Genomic DNA, 23,275 nt, shown 5'->3' on the forward strand with positions numbered 1-23,275 from the left:
TCAGAAATATACCTAGAAAGAACTAAAGACTTTCGAAGATCCGAGACTTTTTTCATTCTTTTTACTGGAAGAAACAGAGGTCTTAAAGCTTCTAAACCGACATTAAACCGTTGGATCAAAGAAGCCATTAAAGTAGCTTTTGTCGCTTAGGGATTGGCGCTCCCTGCTTTTGTCCACGCTCATTCTACCCAAGCGGTAGCTGCCTCTGTGGCTGAGAGGAGCCTAGTACCGTTGGAGCACATCTGTGCTGCTGCCTCATGGAGTTCCCACGCTACATTTGTAAGCCATTATAGGCTTGACACTTTGGCGGGTCTGTCCTGAATTTAGTTCAGCTGGAAGACCCTCCCTCCTAGGTTCTCTTCTTGCTAAGTCCCCAGTTGTGCTGCTGTTGGGACGTAAGGGAATCGTTAATTTCTACCGATAATTTGTTTTCCCTTAGTCCTAACAGCAGCACACATATTTCCCTCCCACAAATTTTAGTTTTTTACTTAAGTCGCACAGTGTGTGTGTTGGGGGAGGTCTTTATAGGGGCCTTTTGGTTAATGATCACTTTATTTTATTTAATTAATAAAAGTTCTACCTTTTCCGATTGTCCACAGGGGCAGTAATACCCCAGTTGTGCTGCTATTAAGAAAATCGTTAGAAATTGACGATTATCAGTGTGATTTCAGCAGGAACACTGCCGCCGCAGGCTCTCACTCACCTCCCTGAAGCTCAGTTTTCCATCAAAATCTTCATCTACTTCTTTAATCATGTCCTTAAGGCCCAGGTGGGTCTGTGGAGCGCCAAGCTTCTCCATCATCCGCTTCAGCTCCATCAGATCTATGAAGCCATCCTTCCCCGCGTCGTATCTAGCAAGATGAGAAATTCTCATTCAGGATTCACTAGTTTACTGTCTATACAAATTTACCCAAACTGGCAATAATAGCAGGGGACAGGGAGCAAAAAAAACAGCTTATGCTACTCATGAGGCCAGCGCTAACACTGCTTTTTCTCCACTCTCCTGCCTGCTAATCCTAAAACTGCGGGGAAGGCTAAGCTAGTTTATGAGTCTGTTGTATTTATGGGATGAGCCCCCCAAACCCACACTCAAGAGTCCCCTTCATTCCCATCATCAGAAAAGGTCCCAGAGGTTGGACGTCCACTGATCACAAAGTTATGCTATATCCTAGTGATGGGCACACCCCTTTAAGTACTACACCAACTACTATCATCCTGTAGTTTTAAGTTCAAAAGTCTGAAAAGATAACATGGATGTTTTGATCCACGCAACAAGTGGCAGGAGCTATGCAGGTGCCAGTGAGCGGGGTAAGTACAACCCATATAAGGGGCTCGGGTATTGGGGGGGGGGGGGCGGCATGTTTTACACATTGGATAACCCCTTTAAAGGTATCTATGCAGGAGATTTGCGGTTTTGTTCCAGATTCTGACTTTTCCTTGAAACTCAATGGGACAAATCTGCAATAAATCCACAACCAACCCGCAAGAAAATTTGACAGGCAAATTTTACCAAACTGCGAACTACATCAGGTTTTACCAATTGGGAGAGGTGAGGTCCATGTTCCATTTTCAGTGCGAAATCTGCAGCCAAAATGTCTCATGTGAACACTGTGCAATGGGAAGCTGACAACCTCCTCTGTGTAGAGAAGGCATATACAACCCAAACAGTATGGGATGTGGTGGTCGTCTGTACATGGTCACTGCTGCACGCCGCTATAATGATTTCCCTAATTCATAGCTGGCAGTAGGAAAAGCCCCTGTAGTAAGTCATGCCCATCGGGAGCTGCTGCTAGGAGACAAGGCTGTTCCTAGCAGAATAGAAATCTATTGCCTTAAAGAAATAAAAAAAAGATGAATGATCGCGTATTTTTCTGCTATTTGCTCTCCCCCAACACTCGGCTCATCCAATTTTTCTATTTTTGACTGTGCTGATCAAGACCCGTAATCATCATGTTCAGGATAATTGTTCCAGATGACACAAGTGACTTCTCTTCTGCAGACATGGGGGGGTCGTGTCATCAGACTTTTGGGACCTCTCTGATAGTCTTTATATTTTCAGTAGAGGTGGCAGCAACACTGGTCCTTATAATAAATAGCTACTGCAGAACCTCTTTATTAGGAGTAGGGGGGAGCTACCTGTTCATCGCTCACTGATTGGAATATATGGGTATATTATGAGGTTCTGAGGTGCCCTACTCACAAAATGTTTCTGTAAAAATAGGAGAATACCCACATACGTTTTTGTTTTTTAGCTACATGTGGGGTCTTTTTCTGGCATTTGTCCAACGCACCGTGTCTTACCACTAGTGTTTTCTTCATAATGGAGAAGAAGGGTATGTCAAAATGCCTGAAAAAAAATAAAAATAAAACACCAAAAACGCCAGCATGCTAATGAAAAAAAGCAAGAATGACAAAACAAATATGCCATTTAAGTGACAAAATCGCAAAAAAAAAAAATTTGTGTTCAGAGTTCCATATTTCACTTAGCTAACATCTGGAGCTGGTGTTTTACCCCACAAAAAAGCAAAAATAAAAAACAAATGGAAGAAAAAATACCACCAAAAACCTATGTGTGAAAGCACCTTTATGAGCGACTGCAGCTGTGGAGGCGTATATTACCAGGTTCTGTGGTATTTGAAGCGTGTAGGATGTGTATTATGGTGTTCTGCAGTGGCGGAGGCGTGCAACCTCAGGTCCTGCGTCAGCGGAGGCGTGCAACATCAGGTCCTGCGTCAGCGGAGGCGTGCAACATCAGGCCCTGCGTCAGCGGAGGAGTGCAACATCAGGTCCTGCGTCAGCGGAGGAGTGCAACATCCTGTCCTGCGTCAGCGGAGGAGTGCAACATCCTGTCCTGCGTCAGCGGAGGCGTGCAACATCCTGTCCTGCGTCAGCGGAGGCGTGCAACATCCTGTCCTGCGTCAGCGGAGGCGTGCAACATCAGGTCCTGCGTCAGCGGAGGCGTGCAACATCAGGTCCTGCGTCAGCGGAGGCGTGCAACATCAGGTCCTGCGTCAGCGGAGGCGTGCAACATCAGGTCCTGCGTCAGCGGAGGAGTGCAACATCCTGTCCTGCGTCAGCGGAGGCGTGCAACATCAGGTCCTGCGTCAGCGGAGGAGTGCAACATCAGGTCCCGCGTCAGCGGAGGAGTGCAACATCCTGTCCTGCGTCAGCGGAGGCGTGCAACATCAGGTCCTGCGTCAGCGGAGGAGTGCAACATCAGGTCCTGCGTCAGCGGAGGAGTGCAACATCAGGTCCAGCGTCAGCGGAGGAGTGCAACACCAGGTCCTGGTTCAGAGGAGGAGTGCAACATCCTGTCCTGCGTCAGCGGAGGCGTGCAACATCAGGTCCTGCGTCAGCGGAGGAGTGCAACATCAGGTCCTGCGTCAGCGGAGGAGTGCAACATCAGGTCCAGCGTCAGCGGAGGAGTGCAACACCAGGTCCTGGTTCAGAGGAGGAGTGCAACATCCTGTCCTGCGTCAGCGGAGGCGTGCAACATCAGGTCCTGCGTCAGCGGAGGCGTGCAACATCAGGTCCTGCGTCAGCGGAGGAGTGCAACATCCTGTCCTGCGTCAGCGGAGGCGTGCAACATCAGGTCCTGCGTCAGCGGAGGCGTGCATCATCAGATCCTGCGTCAGCGGAGGCGTGCAACATCAGGTCCTGCATCAGCGGAGGCGTGCAACATCAGGTCCTGCGTCAGTGGAGGCGTGCAACATCAGGTCCTGCGTGTATAATGAGGTTTTGCAGCAGGTCGGATGTGTATTATGATGTTCTGCAGCAGCTGAGGCGTGTACTATCAGGTCCTGCAGCAGGGGAGGCGTGTAACATCAGATCCTACGGCAGAGGAGGTGTATATTATCAGGTTCTGCAGTATCTGAAGCGTGTATGATGAGGTTTTGCAGCAGCTGAGATGTGTATCTTATCCTGCGTCAGCGGAGGCGTGCAACATCAGGTCCTGCGTCAGCGGAGGCGTGCAACATCAGGTCCTGCGTCAGCGGAGGCGTGCAACATCAGGTCCTGCGTCAGCGGAGGCGTGCAACATCAGGTCCTGCGTCAGCGGAGGCGTGCAACATCAGGTCCTGCGTCAGCGGAGGCGTGCAACATCAGGTCCTGCGGCAGCGGAGGCGTGCAACATCAGGTCCTGCGTCAGCGGAGGCGTGCAACATCAGGTCCTGCGTCAGCGGAGGCGTGCAACATCAGGTCCTGCGTCAGCGGAGGCGTGCAACATCAGGTCCTGCGTCAGCGGAGGCGTGCAACATCAGGTCCTGCGTCAGCGGAGGAGTGCAACATCAGGTCCTGCGTCAGCGGAGGAGTGCAACATCCTGTCCTGCGTCAGCGGAGGCGTGCAACATCAGGTCCTGCGTCAGCGGAGGCGTGCAACATCAGGTCCTGCGTCAGTGGAGGCGTGCAACATCAGGTCCTGCGTGTATAATGAGGTTTTGCAGCAGGTCGGATGTGTATTATGATGTTCTGCAGCAGCTGAGGCGTGTACTATCAGGTCCTGCAGCAGGGTAGGCGTGTAACATCAGATCCTACGGCAGAGGAGGTGTATATTATCAGGTTCTGCAGTATCTGAAGCGTGTATGATGAGGTTTTGCAGCAGCTGAGATGTGTATATTATCCTGCGTCAGCGGAGGCGTGCATCATCAGGTCCTGCGTCAGCGGAGGCGTGCAACATCAGGTCCTGCGTCAGCGGAGGCGTGCAACATCAGGTCCTGCGTCAGCGGAGGCGTGCAACATCAGGTCCTGCGTCAGCGGAGGCGTGCAACATCAGGTCCTGCGTCAGCGGAGGCGTGCAACATCAGGTCCTGCGTCAGCGGAGGCGTGCAACATCAGGTCCTGCGTCAGCGGAGGCGTGCAACATCAGGTCCTGCGTCAGCGGAGGAGTGCAACATCCTGTCCTGCGTCAGCGGAGGCGTGCAACATCAGGTCCTGCGTCAGCGGAGGAGTGCAACATCAGGTCCTGCGTCAGCGGAGGAGTGCAACATCCTGTCCTGCGTCAGCGGAGGAGTGCAACATCAGGTCCTGCGTCAGCGGAGGCGTGCAACATCAGGTCCTGCGTCAGCGGAGGCGTGCAACATCAGGTCCTGCGTCAGCGGAGGAGTGCAACATCAGGTCCTGCGTCAGCGGAGGAGTGCAACATCAGGTCCAGCGTCAGCGGAGGAGTGCAACACCAGGTCCTGGTTCAGAGGAGGAGTGCAACATCCTGTCCTGCGTCAGCGGAGGCGTGCAACATCAGGTCCTGCGTCAGCGGAGGCGTGCAACATCAGGTCCTGCGTCAGCGGAGGAGTGCAACATCCTGTCCTGCGTCAGCGGAGGCGTGCAACATCAGGTCCTGCGTCAGCGGAGGCGTGCATCATCAGGTCCTGCGTCAGCGGAGGCGTGCAACATCAGGTCCTGCATCAGCGGAGGCGTGCAAAATCAGGTCCTGCGTCAGTGGAGGCGTGCAACATCAGGTCCTGCGTGTATAATGAGGTTTTGCAGCAGGTCGGATGTGTATTATGATGTTCTGCAGCAGCTGAGGCGTGTACTATCAGGTCCTGCAGCAGGGGAGGCGTGTAACATCAGGTCCTGCAGCAGGGGAGGCGTGTAACATCAGATCCTACGGCAGAGGAGGTGTATATTATCAGGTTCTGCAGTATCTGAAGCGTGTATGATGAGGTTTTGCAGCAGCTGAGATGTGTATATTATCCTGCGTCAGCGGAGGCGTGCAACATCAGGTCCTGCGTCAGCGGAGGCGTGCAACATCAGGTCCTGCGTCAGCGGAGGCGTGCAACATCAGGTCCTGCGTCAGCGGAGGCGTGCAACATCAGGTCCTGCGTCAGCGGAGGCGTGCAACATCAGGTCCTGCGTCAGCGGAGGCGTGCAACATCAGGTCCTGCGTCAGCGGAGGAGTGCAACATCCTGTCCTGCGTCAGCGGAGGCGTGCAACATCAGGTCCTGCGTCAGCGGAGGAGTGCAACATCAGGTCCTGCGTCAGCGGAGGAGTGCAACATCCTGTCCTGCGTCAGCGGAGGCGTGCAACATCAGGTCCTGCGTCAGCGGAGGCGTGCAACATCAGGTCCTGCGTCAGCGGAGGCGTGCAACATCAGGTCCTGCGTGTATAATGAGGTTTTGCAGCAGGTCGGATGTGTATTATGATGTTCTGCAGCAGCTGAGGCGTGTACTATCAGGTCCTGCAGCAGGGGAGGCGTGTAACATCAGATCCTACGGCAGAGGAGGTGTATATTATCAGGTTCTGCAGTATCTGAAGCGTGTATGATGAGGTTTTGCAGCAGCTGAGGTGTGTATATTATCCTGTCCTGCGTCAGCGGAGGCGTGCAACATCAGGTCCTGCGTCAGCGGAGGCGTGCAACATCAGGTCCTGCGTCAGCGGAGGCGTGCAACATCAGGTCCTGCGTCAGCGGAGGCGTGCAACATCAGGTCCTGCGTCAGCGGAGGCGTGCAACATCAGGTCCTGCGTCAGCGGAGGCGTGCAACATCAGGTCCTGCGTCAGCGGAGGCGTGCAACATCAGGTCCTGCGTCAGCGGAGGCGTGCAACATCAGGTCCTGCGTCAGCGGAGGAGTGCAACATCCTGTCCTGCGTCAGCGGAGGCGTGCAACATCAGGTCCTGCGTCAGCGGAGGAGTGCAACATCAGGTCCTGCGTCAGCGGAGGAGTGCAACATCCTGTCCTGCGTCAGCGGAGGCGTGCAACATCAGGTCCTGCGTCAGCGGAGGCGTGCAACATCAGGTCCTGCGTCAGCGGAGGAGTGCAACATCAGGTCCTGCGTCAGCGGAGGAGTGCAACATCAGGTCCAGCGTCAGCGGAGGAGTGCAACACCAGGTCCTGGTTCAGAGGAGGAGTGCAACATCCTGTCCTGCGTCAGCGGAGGCGTGCAACATCAGGTCCTGCGTCAGCGGAGGCGTGCAACATCAGGTCCTGCGTCAGCGGAGGAGTGCAACATCCTGTCCTGCGTCAGCGGAGGCGTGCAACATCAGGTCCTGCGTCAGCGGAGGCGTGCATCATCAGATCCTGCGTCAGCGGAGGCGTGCAACATCAGGTCCTGCATCAGCGGAGGCGTGCAACATCAGGTCCTGCGTCAGTGGAGGCGTGCAACATCAGGTCCTGCGTGTATAATGAGGTTTTGCAGCAGGTCGGATGTGTATTATGATGTTCTGCAGCAGCTGAGGCGTGTACTATCAGGTCCTGCAGCAGGGGAGACGTGTAACATCAGATCCTACGGCAGAGGAGGTGTATATTATCAGGTTCTGCAGTATCTGAAGCGTGTATGATGAGGTTTTGCAGCAGCTGAGGTGTGTATATTATCTGGTTCTGCAGCAGCGGAGGTGTATATTATCTGGTTCTGCAGCAGCTGAGGTGTGTATATTATCTGGTTCTCCAGCTCTGGGGGTGTAGATCATCAGGTTCTGCAATATCAGAAACGTGTATGATGAGGTTCTGTGGCAGCGGGCTGAGGAGTATACTATCAGGGTCTGCAGCAGCAGAAATATATATTATTAGGTTCTGCAGTATCTGAAGTGTGTATGATGATGTTCTGCAGCAGCAGAGGTGTGTACCATTAGGTCCTGCAGCAACGTAAGCATATATTATCAGGTCCAGTAGCAACAGATGCGTATATTATCAGGTTCTGCAGCAGCAGAGGTGTATATTATCAGGTTCTGCAGCAGCAGAGGTGTATATTATCAGGTTCTGCAGCAGCGGAGGTGTATATTATCAGGTTCTGCAGCAGCGGAGGTGTATATTATCAGGTTCTGTGGTATCTAAAGCGTGTATGATGGGGTTCTTCAGAAGCTGAGGTGTGCATTATCAGGTTCTGCAGCAGCTGAGACGTATAGTATCAAGTTCTGCAGGAACTGAGGTGCGTATTAGGAGGTTCTGCAGCAGCTGAGGTGTCTGCCATGAGGTTCTGCAGCAGCTGAGGTGTGCAGTGTGAGGTTGTGCGGCAGCTGAGGCATATAGTATCAAGTTCTGCAGCAGCTGAGGTGTCTGTCATGAGGTTCTGCAGCAGCTGCTTTGTCCCCATATCCTGACTACACATCACGTCCCCCTGAGAAGAAGCCGCATCCTGGGGGGGTGCACCTGCCTGCAGCGGTCAGATGCTGTACACACGGCGGCCCGCCGCTCTCCTCCACGACCTGTTGCCGCGATGCATTTGATCGGCTGCCAGGCGCCTACTACAAGCGCATCGTGGGCTCGGATTTAATGGAGAGACTCCGTCTGTTTACTAGAGCATCGCTGGAAGGTGAAGAGCCGCATCATAATGACACATGACACTTCCCGGGACGGACCCCCCCCCTCCCCCAATAAGCCACATTATGGTTAACCCTTTCCTGGGAAAGAAGGATTTAATGCCCTCATTATCCGCATCGTGACAAGTGCCCCCACTGTGACTACTACTGAATGAAAAGCCATTTTCTACTCCCAGCCCCCACCCCGCACGGCCATAATGCCATTAACCCATTAGCTGAGAGAGGAGTAAAGCCAATCCGGATGGAGGGGTGAGGGGGTAGTGCTGTTACTATCCTAGTGGGAGGAGAGCATCACGTCCTGGGCACAAGAGCTAGCAATCATTGCTGCAAATGCACTAGTGGGGTTAGTAAGGTAAGGATCTCCAGCTGCTGCAAAACTACAACTCCCAGCATGCCTGACAGGCTGGATTACAACAGCTGGAGACGCACAAAATGAAGGGCGACGTGTAGGGAAATCTGTCCATGTGGGGTGTTTAGAGGACCACTCCATTAACAACATGAAGCGGTGAAGAGGGCCAATGGGGCCCCCACATAAACCAGCCAATCAGGGGCCACGGTTCATATTTCCTGCCCTATTTAAAAGAAGAAAGCAAGGCACTGATTGGTCGCTTTGGACCCTAAATGTCAATCCAGCGTGTATGTGCCCATTACACACAGATGTAGCAGAGCTGAGTTTGTCACTGAGCACTCCTCGCGCGCTGCCTGTAGTTTTGCATAGGACTGCACGTACGCCGAGCACTTACTGGAGACACAAGTTCAGCTCCATCTGCATCAGAGACTGGTGATGGGCACCGGGGTCACTGCCCCAGCCCTCCGGGCACTCACCGCCTGAACATCCCCTCCATGTCCTTTATCTGCTTTCTGCTGAACTCCTTGAACTCGGTGTGAGGGTTGAAGACCCTCATGTGCGGCGGCTCCCGCTCCGCCTCCGCCGGGTCCTCCATCCGCAGGCGCCGGTTCAGCCTGGAGGCCAGCTCGTCCTCAGCCATCGTGTCCCTTCACCGGCTGCAGCCGCCACCTGTCCCCCTCACATGAGAAGATGCAGCCGGCACTGGTCATGTGACCGCTCCCCCATGTAATGCTGCCCCTGATTGGAGGAGAGAGAAGGAGGGGCGGGGACTGGTCCAGAGAGACGGAGAGGAGGAGGATGCTGAAGGCAGAGGAGCGAGCAGTCACTGGAGCCCGCGCCTCATGACAGTGGTCTCCTGCTCGCTGCAGAATACTGCGGCTCCTGACTGTGTATATACACATATAGTACTGCTCCACCAGTATACTGATAAAATACTACGCTGCACTCCTTCACCAACATAATCATATAGTACTTCTCTATACTACTGCACCAATATAATGAATACTAAGCATCACTACACCAGTATACTGAATACTAAGCATCACTACTACACCAGTATAATGGATACTAAGCATCACTACTACACCAGTATACTGAACACTAAGCATCACTACTACACCAGTATACTGAACACTAAACATCACTACTACACCAGTATACTGAACACTAAACATCACTACTACACCAGTATACTGAATACTAAGCATCACTACTACACCATTATACTGAACACTAAACATCACTACTACACCAATATCATCATATAATACTTCTCTATACTACTGCACCAATATACTGAATACTAAGCATCACTACTACACCAGTATACTGAATACTAAACATCACTACTACACCAGTATACTGAATACTAAGCATCACTACTACACCAGTATACTGAATACTAAGCATCACTACTACACCAGTATACTGAATACTAAGCATCACTACTACACCAATATCATCATATAATACTTCTCTATACTACTGCACCAATATACTGAATACTAAGCATCACTACTACACCAGTATACTGAATACTAAACATCACTACTACACCAATATAATCATATAATACTACACTACTGCACCAGTATACTAAATACTAAGCATCACTACTACACCAATATAATCATATAATACTACACTACTGCACCAGTATACTGAATACTAAACATCACTACTACACCAATATAATCATATAATACTACACTACTGCACCAGTATACTGAATACTAAACATCACTACTACACCAATATAATCATATAATACTACACTACTGCACCAGTATACTAAATACTAAGCATCACTACTACACCAATATAATCATATAATACTACACTACTGCACCAGTATACTAAATACTAAGCATCACTACTACACCAATATAATCATATAATACTACACTACTGCACCAGTATACTAAATACTAAGCATCACTACTACACCAATATAATCATATAATACTACACTACTGCACCAGTATACTGAATACTAAACATCACTACTACACCAATATAATCATATAATACTACACTACTGCACCAGTATAATATAATACTACACTACTGCACCAGTATACTAAATACTAAGCATCACTACTACACCAATATAATCATATAATACTACACTACTGCACCAGTATACTAAATACTAAGCATCACTACTACACCAATATAATCATATAATACTACACTACTGCACCAGTATACTGAATACTAAGCATCACTACTACACCAATATAATCATATAATACTTCTCTATACTACTGCACCAATATACTGAATACTAAGCATCACTACTACACCAGTATACTGAACACTAAACATCACTACTACACCAATATAATCATATAATACTACACTACTGCACCAGTATACTGAACACTAAACATCACTACTACACCTATATAATCATATAATACTACACTACTGCACCAGTATACTGAATACTAAGCATCACTACTACACCAATATATTCATATAATACTACACTACTGCACCAGTATACTGAATACTAAACATCACTACTACACCAATATAATCATATAATACTACACTACTTCACCAGTATACTGAATACTAAGCATCACTACTACAGCAATATAATCATATAATACTACACTACTGCACCAGTATACTGAATACTAAGCATCACTACTACACCAATATAATCATATAATACTACACTACTGCACCAGTATACTGAATACTAAGCATCACTACTACACCAATATATTCATATAAGACTACACTACTGCACCAGTATACTGAATACTAAGCATCACTACTACACCAATATAATAATATAATACTACACTACTGCACCAGTATACCGAATACTAAGCATTACTACTACACCAATATAATCATATAATACTACACTACTGCACCAGTATACTGAATACTAAGCATCACTACTACACCAATATAATCATATAATACTACACTACTGCACCAGTATACTGAATACTAAGCATCACTACTACACCAATATAATCATATAATACTACACTACTGCACCAGTATACTGAATACTAAGCATCACTACTACACCAATATATTCATATAAGACTACACTACTGCACCAGTATACTGAATACTAAGCATCACTACTACACCAATATAATAATATAATACTACACTACTGCACCAGTATACCGAATACTAAGCATTACTACTACACCAATATAATCATATAATACTACACTACTGCACCAGTATACTGAATACTAAGCATCACTACTACACCAATATAATCATATAATACTACACTACTGCACCAGTATACTGATAAAATACTACGCTACACTGCTTCACCAATATAATCATATAATACTACACTACTGCACCAGTATACTGAATACTAAGCATCACTACTACACCAATATAATCATATAATACTACACTACTACACCAGTATACTGAATACTAAACATCACTACTACACCAATATAATCATATAATACTACACCAATATAATACTTCTCTATACTACAGCACCAGTATATGGAATACTACACATCACTACTACACCAATATAATCATATAATACTACACTACTGCACCAGTATACTGAATACTAAACATCACTACTACACCAATATAATCATATACTACACTACTGCACCAATATAATCATATAATACTTCTCTATACTACTGCACCAGTATATGGAATACTACACATCACTACTACACCAATATAATCATATAATACTACACTACTGCATCAGTATACTAAATGCTAAGCATCACTACTACACCAATTTAATCATATAATACTACACTACTACACCAGTATACTGAATACTAAACATCACTACTACACCAATATAATCATATAATACTTCTCTATACTACTGCACCAGTATACTGAATACTAAACATCACTACTACACCAATATAATCATATAATACTACACTACTACACTAGTATACTAAATGCTAAGCATCACTACTACACCAATATAATCATATAATACTACACCAGTATACTGAATACTAAACATCACTACTACACCAATATATTCATATAATACTACACTACTGCACCAGTATACTGAATACTAAGCATCAGTACTACACCAATATAATCATATAATACTACACTACTGCACTAGTATACTGATAAAATACTACGCTACACTGCTTCACTAATATAATCATATAATACTACACTACTGCACCAGTATACTGAATACTAAGCATCACTACTACACCAGTATACTGAATACTAAGCATCACTACTACACCAATATAATCATATAATGCTACACTACTACACCAGTATACTGAATACTAAACATCACTACTACACCAATATAATCATATAATACTACACTACTGCACCAATATAATCATATAATACTTCTCTATACTACTGTACCAGTATATGGAATACTACACATCACTACTACACCAATATAATCATATAATACTACACCAGTATACTAAATGCTAAGCATCACTACTACACCAATATAATCATATAATACTACACTACTACACCAGTATACTAAATGCCAAGCATCACTACTACACCAATATAATCATATATTACTACACTACTACACCAGTATACTGAATACTAAACATCACTACTACACCAATATAATCATATAATACTTCTCTATACTACTGCACCAGTATACTGAATACTAAACATCACTACTACACCAATATATTCATATAATACTACACTACACTGCTTCACCAATATAATCATATAATACTTCTCTATACTACTCCACCACTATACTGATAAAATACTATGCTACACTGCTTCACCAATATAATCATATAATACTTCTCTATACTACTGCACCAATATACTGAATACTAAACATCACTACTACACCAATATATTCATACAATACTACACTACTGCACCAGTATAATCATATAATACTACACCAGTATACGGAATACTAAACATCACTACTACACCAATATAATCATATAATACTACACTACTGCACCAGTATACTGATAAAATACTACACTACTTCACCAATATAATCATATAATACTTCTCTATACTACTGCACCAGTATACTGAATACTAAGAATCACTACTACACCAATATAATCATATAATACTACACTACTACATCAGTATACTGAATACTAAGCATCACTACTACACCAATATAATCATATAATACTTCTCTATACTACTGCACCAGTATACTGATAAAATACTACGCTACACTACTGCACCAATATAATCATATAATACTACACTACTACACCAGTATAATCATATAATACTACACTACTACACCAGTATACTGATAAAATACTACGCTACACTACTGCACCAATAAATTCATATAATACTACACTACTACACCAGTATACTAAATGCCAAGCATCACTACTACACCAATATAATCATATAATACTACACTACTACACCAGTATACTGAATACTAAACATCACTACTACACCAATATAATCATATAATACTACACCAATATAATACTTCTCTATACTACAGCACCAGTATATGGAATACTACACATCACTACTACACCAATATAATCATATAATACTACACTACTGCACCAGTATACTGAATACTAAACATCACTACTACACCAATATAATCATATACTACACTACTGCACCAATATAATCATATAATACTTCTCTATACTACTGCACCAGTATATGGAATACTACACATCACTACTACACCAATATAATCATATAATACTACACTACTGCATCAGTATACTAAATGCTAAGCATCACTACTACACCAATTTAATCATATAATACTACACTACTACACCAGTATACTGAATACTAAACATCACTACTACACCAATATAATCATATAATACTTCTCTATACTACTGCACCAGTATACTGAATACTAAACATCACTACTACACCAATATAATCATATAATACTACACTACTACACTAGTATACTAAATGCTAAGCATCACTACTACACCAATATAATCATATAATACTACACCAGTATACTGAATACTAAACATCACTACTACACCAATATATTCATATAATACTACACTACTGCACCAGTATACTGAATACTAAGCATCAGTACTACACCAATATAATCATATAATACTACACTACTGCACTAGTATACTGATAAAATACTACGCTACACTGCTTCACTAATATAATCATATAATACTACACTACTGCACCAGTATACTGAATACTAAGCATCACTACTACAGCAGTATACTGAATACTAAGCATCACTACTACACCAATATAATCATATAATGCTACACTACTACACCAGTATACTGAATACTAAACATCACTACTACACCAATATAATCATATAATACTACACTACTGCACCAATATAATCATATAATACTTCTCTATACTACTGTACCAGTATATGGAATACTACACATCACTACTACACCAATATAATCATATAATACTACACCAGTATACTAAATGCTAAGCATCACTACTACACCAATATAATCATATAATACTACACCAGTATACTAAATGCCAAGCATCACTACTACACCAATATAATCATATATTACTACACTACTACACCAGTATACTGAATACTAAACATCACTACTACACCAATATAATCATATAATACTTCTCTATACTACTGCACCAGTATACTGAATACTAAACATCACTACTACACCAATATATTCATATAATACTACACTACACTGCTTCACCAATATAATCATATAATACTTCTCTATACTACTGCACCAGTATACTGATGTATACAGATAAAATACTACGCTACACTGCTTCCCCAATATAATCATATAATACTTCTCTATACTACTGCACCAGTATACGGAATACTAAACATCACTACTACACCAATATATTCATACAATACTACACTACTGCACCAGTATAATCATATAATACTACACCAGTATACGGAATACTAAACATCACTACTACACCAAATATAATCATATAATACTACACTACTGCACCAGTATACTGATAAAATACCACACTACACTGCTTCACCAATATAATCATATAATACTTCTCTATACTACTGCACCAGTATACTGAATACTAAGAATCACTACTACACCAATATAATCATATAATACTACACTACTACATCAGTATACTGAATACTAAGCATCACTACTACACCAATATAATCATATAATACTTCTCTATACTACTGCACCAGTATACTGATAAAATACTACGCTACACTACTGCACCAATATAATACTACACTACTACACCAGTATAATCATATAATACTACACTACTACACCAGTATACTGATAAAATACTACGCTACACTACTGCACCAATAAATTCATATAATACTACACCAATATAATCATATAATACTACACTACTACACCAGTATACTTATAATATACTACGCCACACTACTACACCAATATAATCATATAATACTACACTACTACACCAGTAAAATCATATAATACTACACTACTACACCAGTATACTGATAAAATACTACGCTACACTACTGCACCAATAAATTCATATAATACTACACTACTACACCAGTATACTAAATGCCAAGCATCACTACTACACCAATATAATCATATAATACTACACTACTACACCAGTATACTGAATACTAAACATCACTACTACACCAATATAATCATATAATACTACACCAATATAATACTTCTCTATACTACAGCACCAGTATATGGAATACTACACATCACTACTACACCAATATAATCATATAATACTACACTACTGCACCAGTATACTGAATACTAAACATCACTACTACACCAATATAATCATATACTACACTACTGCACCAATATAATCATATAATACTTCTCTATACTACTGCACCAGTATATGGAATACTACACATCACTACTACACCAATATAATCATATAATACTACACTACTGCATCAGTATACTAATGCTAAGCATCACTACTACACCAATTTAATCATATAATACTACACTACTACACCAGTATACTGAATACTAAACATCACTACTACACCAATATAATCATATAATACTTCTCTATACTACTGCACCAGTATACTGAATACTAAACATCACTACTACACCAATATAATCATATAATACTACACTACTACACTAGTATACTAAATGCTAAGCATCACTACTACACCAATATAATCATATAATACTACACCAGTATACTGAATACTAAACATCACTACTACACCAATATATTCATATAATACTACACTACTGCACCAGTATACTGAATACTAAGCATCAGTACTACACCAATATAATCATATAATACTACACTACTGCACTAGTATACTGATAAAATACTACGCTACACTGCTTCACTAATATAATCATATAATACTACACTACTGCACCAGTATACTGAATACTAAGCATCACTACTACAGCAGTATACTGAATACTAAGCATCACTACTACACCAATATAATCATATAATGCTACACTACTACACCAGTATACTGAATACTAAACATCACTACTACACCAATATAATCATATAATACTACACTACTGCACCAATATAATCATATAATACTTCTCTATACTACTGTACCAGTATATGGAATACTACACATCACTACTACACCAATATAATCATATAATACTACACCAGTATACTAAATGCTAAGCATCACTACTACACCAATATAATCATATAATACTACACTACTACACCAGTATACTAAATGCCAAGCATCACTACTACACCAATATAATCATATATTACTACACTACTACACCAGTATACTGAATACTAAACATCACTACTACACCAATATAATCATATAATACTTCTCTATACTACTGCACCAGTATACTGAATACTAAACATCACTACTACACCAATATATTCATATAATACTACACTACACTGCTTCACCAATATAATCATATAATACTTCTCTATACTACTCCACCACTATACTGATAAAATACTATGCTACACTGCTTCACCAATATAATCATATAATACTTCTCTATACTACTGCACCAATATACTGAATACTAAACATCACTACTACACCAATATATTCATACAATACTACACTACTGCACCAGTATAATCATATAATACTACACCAGTATACGGAATACTAAACATCACTACTACACCAAATATAATCATATAATACTACACTACTGCACCAGTATACTGATAAAATACCACACTACACTGCTTCACCAATATAATCATATAATACTTCTCTATACTACTGCACCAGTATACTGAATACTAAGAATCACTACTACACCAATATAATCATATAATACTACACTACTACACCAGTATACTGATAAAATACTAAGCTACACTGCTTTACCAATATAATCATATAATACTTCTCTATATTACTGCACCAGTATACTGATAAAATACTACGCTACACTACTGCACCAATATAATACTACACTACTACACCAGTATAATCATATAATACTACACTACTACACCAGTATACTGATAAAATACTACGCTACACTACTGCACCAATAAATTCATATAATACTACACCAATATAATCATATAATACTACACTACTACACCAGTATACTTATAATATACTACGCCACACTACTACACCAATATAATCATATAATACTACACTACTACACCAGTAAAATCATATAATACTACACTACTACACCAGTATACTGATAAAATACTACGCTACACTACTGCACCAATATAATCATATAATACTACACTACTACACCAGTATACTGATAAAATACTACACTACTACACCAATATAATCATATAATACTACACTACTACACCAGTATAATCATATAATACTACGCTACACTGCTTCACCAATATAATCATATAATACTACGCTACACTGCTTCACCAATATAATCATATAATACTACACTACTACACCAATATAATCATATAATACTTATCTATACTACTGCACCAGTATACTGATAAAATACTACGCTACACTACTACACCAGTATACTCATATAATAATACACCAGTTTACTGAATACTAAGCATCACTACTACACCAATATAATCATATAATACTACACTACTACACCAATATAATCATATAATACTGCAATACTGCACCAATATAATCATAATACTGCTCTACACTACTACAACAATATAAGGCTAGGTCTACACGGCGACATTTTGTCGCACCAACGTCGCGTGACAATTTTTATAATGGTAGTCTATGGTGTTACACTGCGACATGCTGCGGCTGCGACACGACAGTCGCAAAAAACCCAGTCAAGATGGATTTTTCTGCAACTGTCACATCGCAGTACCAACATGTCGCAGTGCGACACCACAGACTACCATTATAAAAATTGTCGCACGACACATGTTGCAGTGTAGTTGTGCCCTATTTCTCTTGCGACAAATTTTTTACGCGACACATGTCGTCATGTAGACCTAGCCTAATACTACACCAGTATACAGAATACTAAGCATCACTTCTGCACCAATATAATCATATGATAATATTGTATCCTACTACACCAATATACAGTGCCTTGCAAAAGTATTCACCCCCTTGACTTTTTTCATATTTTGTTGCCTCACAACCTGGAATTAACATGGATTGTTTGAGGATTTGCATCATTTAAATTACAGAACATGCCCACAACTTTGAAGATGCTTGTTTTTTTATTTATTGTAAAGCATACAACAAATAGGAGAAAATAACAGAAAAGGTGCATGACTATTCACCCCCCTAAAGTCAATACTTTGTAGAGCCACCTTTTGCGGCAATCACAGCTCCAAGTCGCTTTGGATAAGTCTCTATGAGCTTGCCACATCTTACCACTGGGATTTTTGCCCATTCCTCCTTGTAAAACTGCTCCAGCTCCTTCAGGTTGGATGGTTTGCGCTTGTGAACAGCAATCTTTAAGTCTGACCACAGATTTTCTATTGGATTGAGATCTGGGCTTTGACTAGGCCACTCCAACACATTTACATATCACCCCCTCAAGTTTGTTTGGGGTCATTGTCCTGCTGGAAGGTGAACCTCCGTCCTAGCCTCAAATCACTCACAGAGTTGTACAGGTTTCGCTCAAGAATATCCCTGTATTTAGCACCATCCATCTTTCCCGAAACTCTGACCAGTTTCCCAGTCCCATCCCCACAGCACGATGCTGCCACCACCATGTCTCACTGTGAGGATGGTATTCTTTAGGAGTTGTGATGTGTTGGGTTTGCTCCAGACATAGCGTTTTCTTTGATGCCGAAAAGTTCAATTTTAGTCTCATCGGACCAGAGCACCTTCCTCCGTACATTTTGGGAGTCTCCCACATGCCTTTTCGCAAACTCATAAGATGCCTTTTTGTTTTTTGCTGAAAGTCATGGCTTTCTTCTGGCCATTCTGCCATAAAGCCCAACTCTATGGAGCGTACGGCTTATTGTCGTCCTATGTACAGATACTCCAGTCTCTGCTGTGGAACTCTGCAGCTACTCCAGGGTTACCTTAGGTCTCTGTGCTGCCTCTCGAATTAATGCCCTCCTTGCCCGGTTCATGAGTTTTGGTGGGCGGCCGTCTCTTTGCAGGTTTGCTGTTGTGCCATGTTCTTTCTATTTGTTATTGATAGATTTGATGGTATTTTTTTATAACCTAACCCTGACTTGTACTTCTCAACAATATTGTCCCTTACTTGTTTGGAGAGTTCCTTGGTCTTCATGGCAGTGTTTGGTTAGTGATGCCTCTCGCTTCAAAAAAGGTGTGTATATGTACAGTAATGACAGATCATGTGACACTTAGATTGCACACAGGTGACATCATTTCACTAATTATGTGACTTCTGAAGGTAATTGGTTGCACCAGAGATTTTTATGGGCTTCCTAACAAAGGGGGTGAATACATCCGCACATGGCAATTTTCTGTTTCTAAACAATAGTTTTATTTATATATTTTTCTCATTTCACTTCACCAACTTAGACTATTGTGTTCTGATCCATCACATAAAATTCAGATTAACAAAACATTGAACTTAAGGCTGTAATGTAACAAAATATGAAAAAAGTCAAGGGGGTGAATACTATTGCAAGGCACTGTAATCATATAATTCTACACTACTGCACTAATCATATAATGCTACTTCACAATACTACACCAATATCATTATATAATGCTGCTCTACACTACTATATCAATATAATGCTACTCTACTCTTCCGCACCAATATAATCATATAATACTACTCTTATATAGTAATCATATAATACTTCTCTATACTACTACACTATTATAATCATATAATAATACACTACACCATTATCATATACTACTACTCTACACCAATATAATCATTTTGTAATACTACTCTACACGTTTGCACCAATATATTCATATAATTCTGCTCTGCCCTACTGCATAATTATAATCATATAATACTCATTTACACTACTGCACTTATATATTTATATAACACTACTCTACATTACCTTACCAATATAATCATATAATACTACTCTACATTACTACAAAAATATAATACTACTACTTTACTGCATCAATGATTTAAAGGGGTTGTCTGGGCTTTTAATATTGATGACCTATCCTCAGAATAGGTCATCAATATCAGATCAGTGGGAATCTGACACCCGGCACCCCACCCCCGCCGATTAGCTGTATGAGGAGAAGGCGCGCGCGCGCTGAGCGCACGTGCCGTCTCCAGTCTCTCTCTTCCTGCTCACTGCTGCTGTCTATGACAAAGCAGCAGTTAGCAGGAAGAGCGATCAGAGATAGCACATGCGCACTGCGCACCGTCTCCTCATACTGCTGAGGATAGGTCATCAATATTAAAAGCCCGGACAACCCCTTTAACCCCTTAAGGACCCTGCCATTTTTCACCTTAAAAGGGTTCTGCAGTTTGTTTTAACTGATGATCTAGCCTCTTAAAAGATCAGCATCTGATTGGCAGGGGTCCGACACCCGGGACCCCCGCCGATCAGCTGTTTGAGAAAGCAGCGGCGCTCCAGCAGCACCGCGGCCTTCTCACTGTTTACTGCTGGCCCAGTGACGTCATAGCCCTGCTGGGGGCAGGGCTATGCTCTGTTCACTTGACTGGAGCTTAGCCCCGCCCACGCTAGTTGATACTATTCGTGATGTCACTGGGCCAGCGGTAAACAGTGAGGCCATGGAGCTGCTGGAGCGCCGCTGCTTTCTCAAAGAGCTAATCGGCGGGGGTCCCGTGTGTCGGACCCCCGCCAACCAGAGGATAGATCATCAGTTTAAACAAAGTACAGAACCCCTTTAAGGACCAGACCATTTTTAGCAAATCTGACATGTGTCACTTTATGGGGTAATAACTTTAAAACGCTTTTACTTATCCAGGCCATTCTGAGATTATTTTCTGTTCACATATTGTACTTCATGACACTGGTAAAATTGAGTCAAAAAATTTAATTTTTATTTATAAAAATAAATAAATACAAAATTTACCAAGAATCTGGACAAATTTGCAAATTTCAATTTCTCTACTTTCAGAATACATAGTAATACCTCCAAAAATAGTTATTACCTTACATTCCCCATATGTCTACTTCATGTTTTAATCATTTTGAACATTACATTTTATTTTTTGGGACGTTTAAAAGTTTAGAAGCAAATCTTACAATTTTTCAAAACATTTCCAAACCCCAATTTTTTCAGGACCAGTTCAGTTATGAAGTCACTTTCTGGGGATTACATATTGGAAACCACCCATAAATCACCCCATTTTAGAAACTACAACCCTTAAGCTATTCAAAACTGATTTTAGAAACGTTTTAACCCTTTAGGTGCCCAACGAGAATTAAATAAAAATGGGAATTCAATTTCAAAATTTCACTTTTTTTTAGCAGATTTTAAATTTTAATAATTTTTTTCTGCAACACATCAAGGGTTAACAGCCAAACAAAACTCAAAATCTATTACTCTGATTCTGGAGTTTACAGAAACACCCCATATGTGCTAAAAAAATGATGTATGGGTACACCACAGGCTTCAGAAGGGAAGGAGCACCATATGGCTTTTGGAGAGCGTATTTAGCTGGAATGGTAATTGGGAGTTATGTCAGATATGAACACACCCCAACGTGGCCCTACAATGGAAACCCACAAAAAAGTGACTCTACACCCCTCAAGTAATATGTCAAGGTGCTTGTCAAAATATGTCAAAAAGTGACTCACATTTTTCACTTTCACAAGGGGTAACAGGACAAAATTTACCCCACATTTTGTTCCCCATTTCCCCCCCGAATACCCCAACACCCCATATGTGCTGAAAAAAATGATGTATGGGTGCATGGCAGGGTTCAAAAGGGAAGTAGCGCCATAGGGCTTTTGGAGGACAGATTTTGCAGGATTGGCTTTTGGGAGCTATGTCGCATATGAAGACACCCTGAGGTACCCCTAGAGTGGAAACCCCCAAAAAGTGACCCTATTCTGGAAACTACACCCCTCAAGGAATATTTCAAGATGTGTAGTGAGAACTTTGACCTCAAAGCTGATTCATTGAATTGGCTGTGAAAATTAAAAATTCAAATTTTTTACAGAAAAATTGACTTTAGGACCACATTTTTTCATCACATATTGTACTTCATGACACTGGTAAAATAAAGTAAAATAAAAAAAATACAAAATTTGCAAAAATTTGGGAAAAATTTGCAAATT

At 42.0% G+C, this 23,275-nt stretch overlaps 1 protein-coding gene across 1 annotated transcript in view; it reads right to left on the bottom strand.

Annotated features, from left to right (window-relative positions):
- The window catches only part of LOC122926879 (EF-hand domain-containing protein D2-like), a 33,953-nt gene extending 24,696 nt beyond the window's left edge, over positions 1 to 9,257 (bottom strand). The window contains exons 1-2 of the mRNA XM_044278392.1: positions 9,076 to 9,257; positions 704 to 851 (exon numbers count right to left, since the gene is read on the bottom strand). Of these exons, the coding sequence (XP_044134327.1) occupies positions 704 to 851; positions 9,076 to 9,239 (312 nt within the window). The 5' untranslated portion in view covers positions 9,240 to 9,257. The remainder of the gene's footprint in view (positions 1 to 703; positions 852 to 9,075) is intronic.
- Between the last annotated feature and the right edge of the window lie 14,018 nt (positions 9,258 to 23,275).

Source organism: Bufo gargarizans, chromosome 2 (genome assembly GCF_014858855.1).
Source record: "Bufo gargarizans isolate SCDJY-AF-19 chromosome 2, ASM1485885v1, whole genome shotgun sequence".
Classification (NCBI taxonomy): Eukaryota; Metazoa; Chordata; class Amphibia; order Anura; family Bufonidae; genus Bufo; species Bufo gargarizans.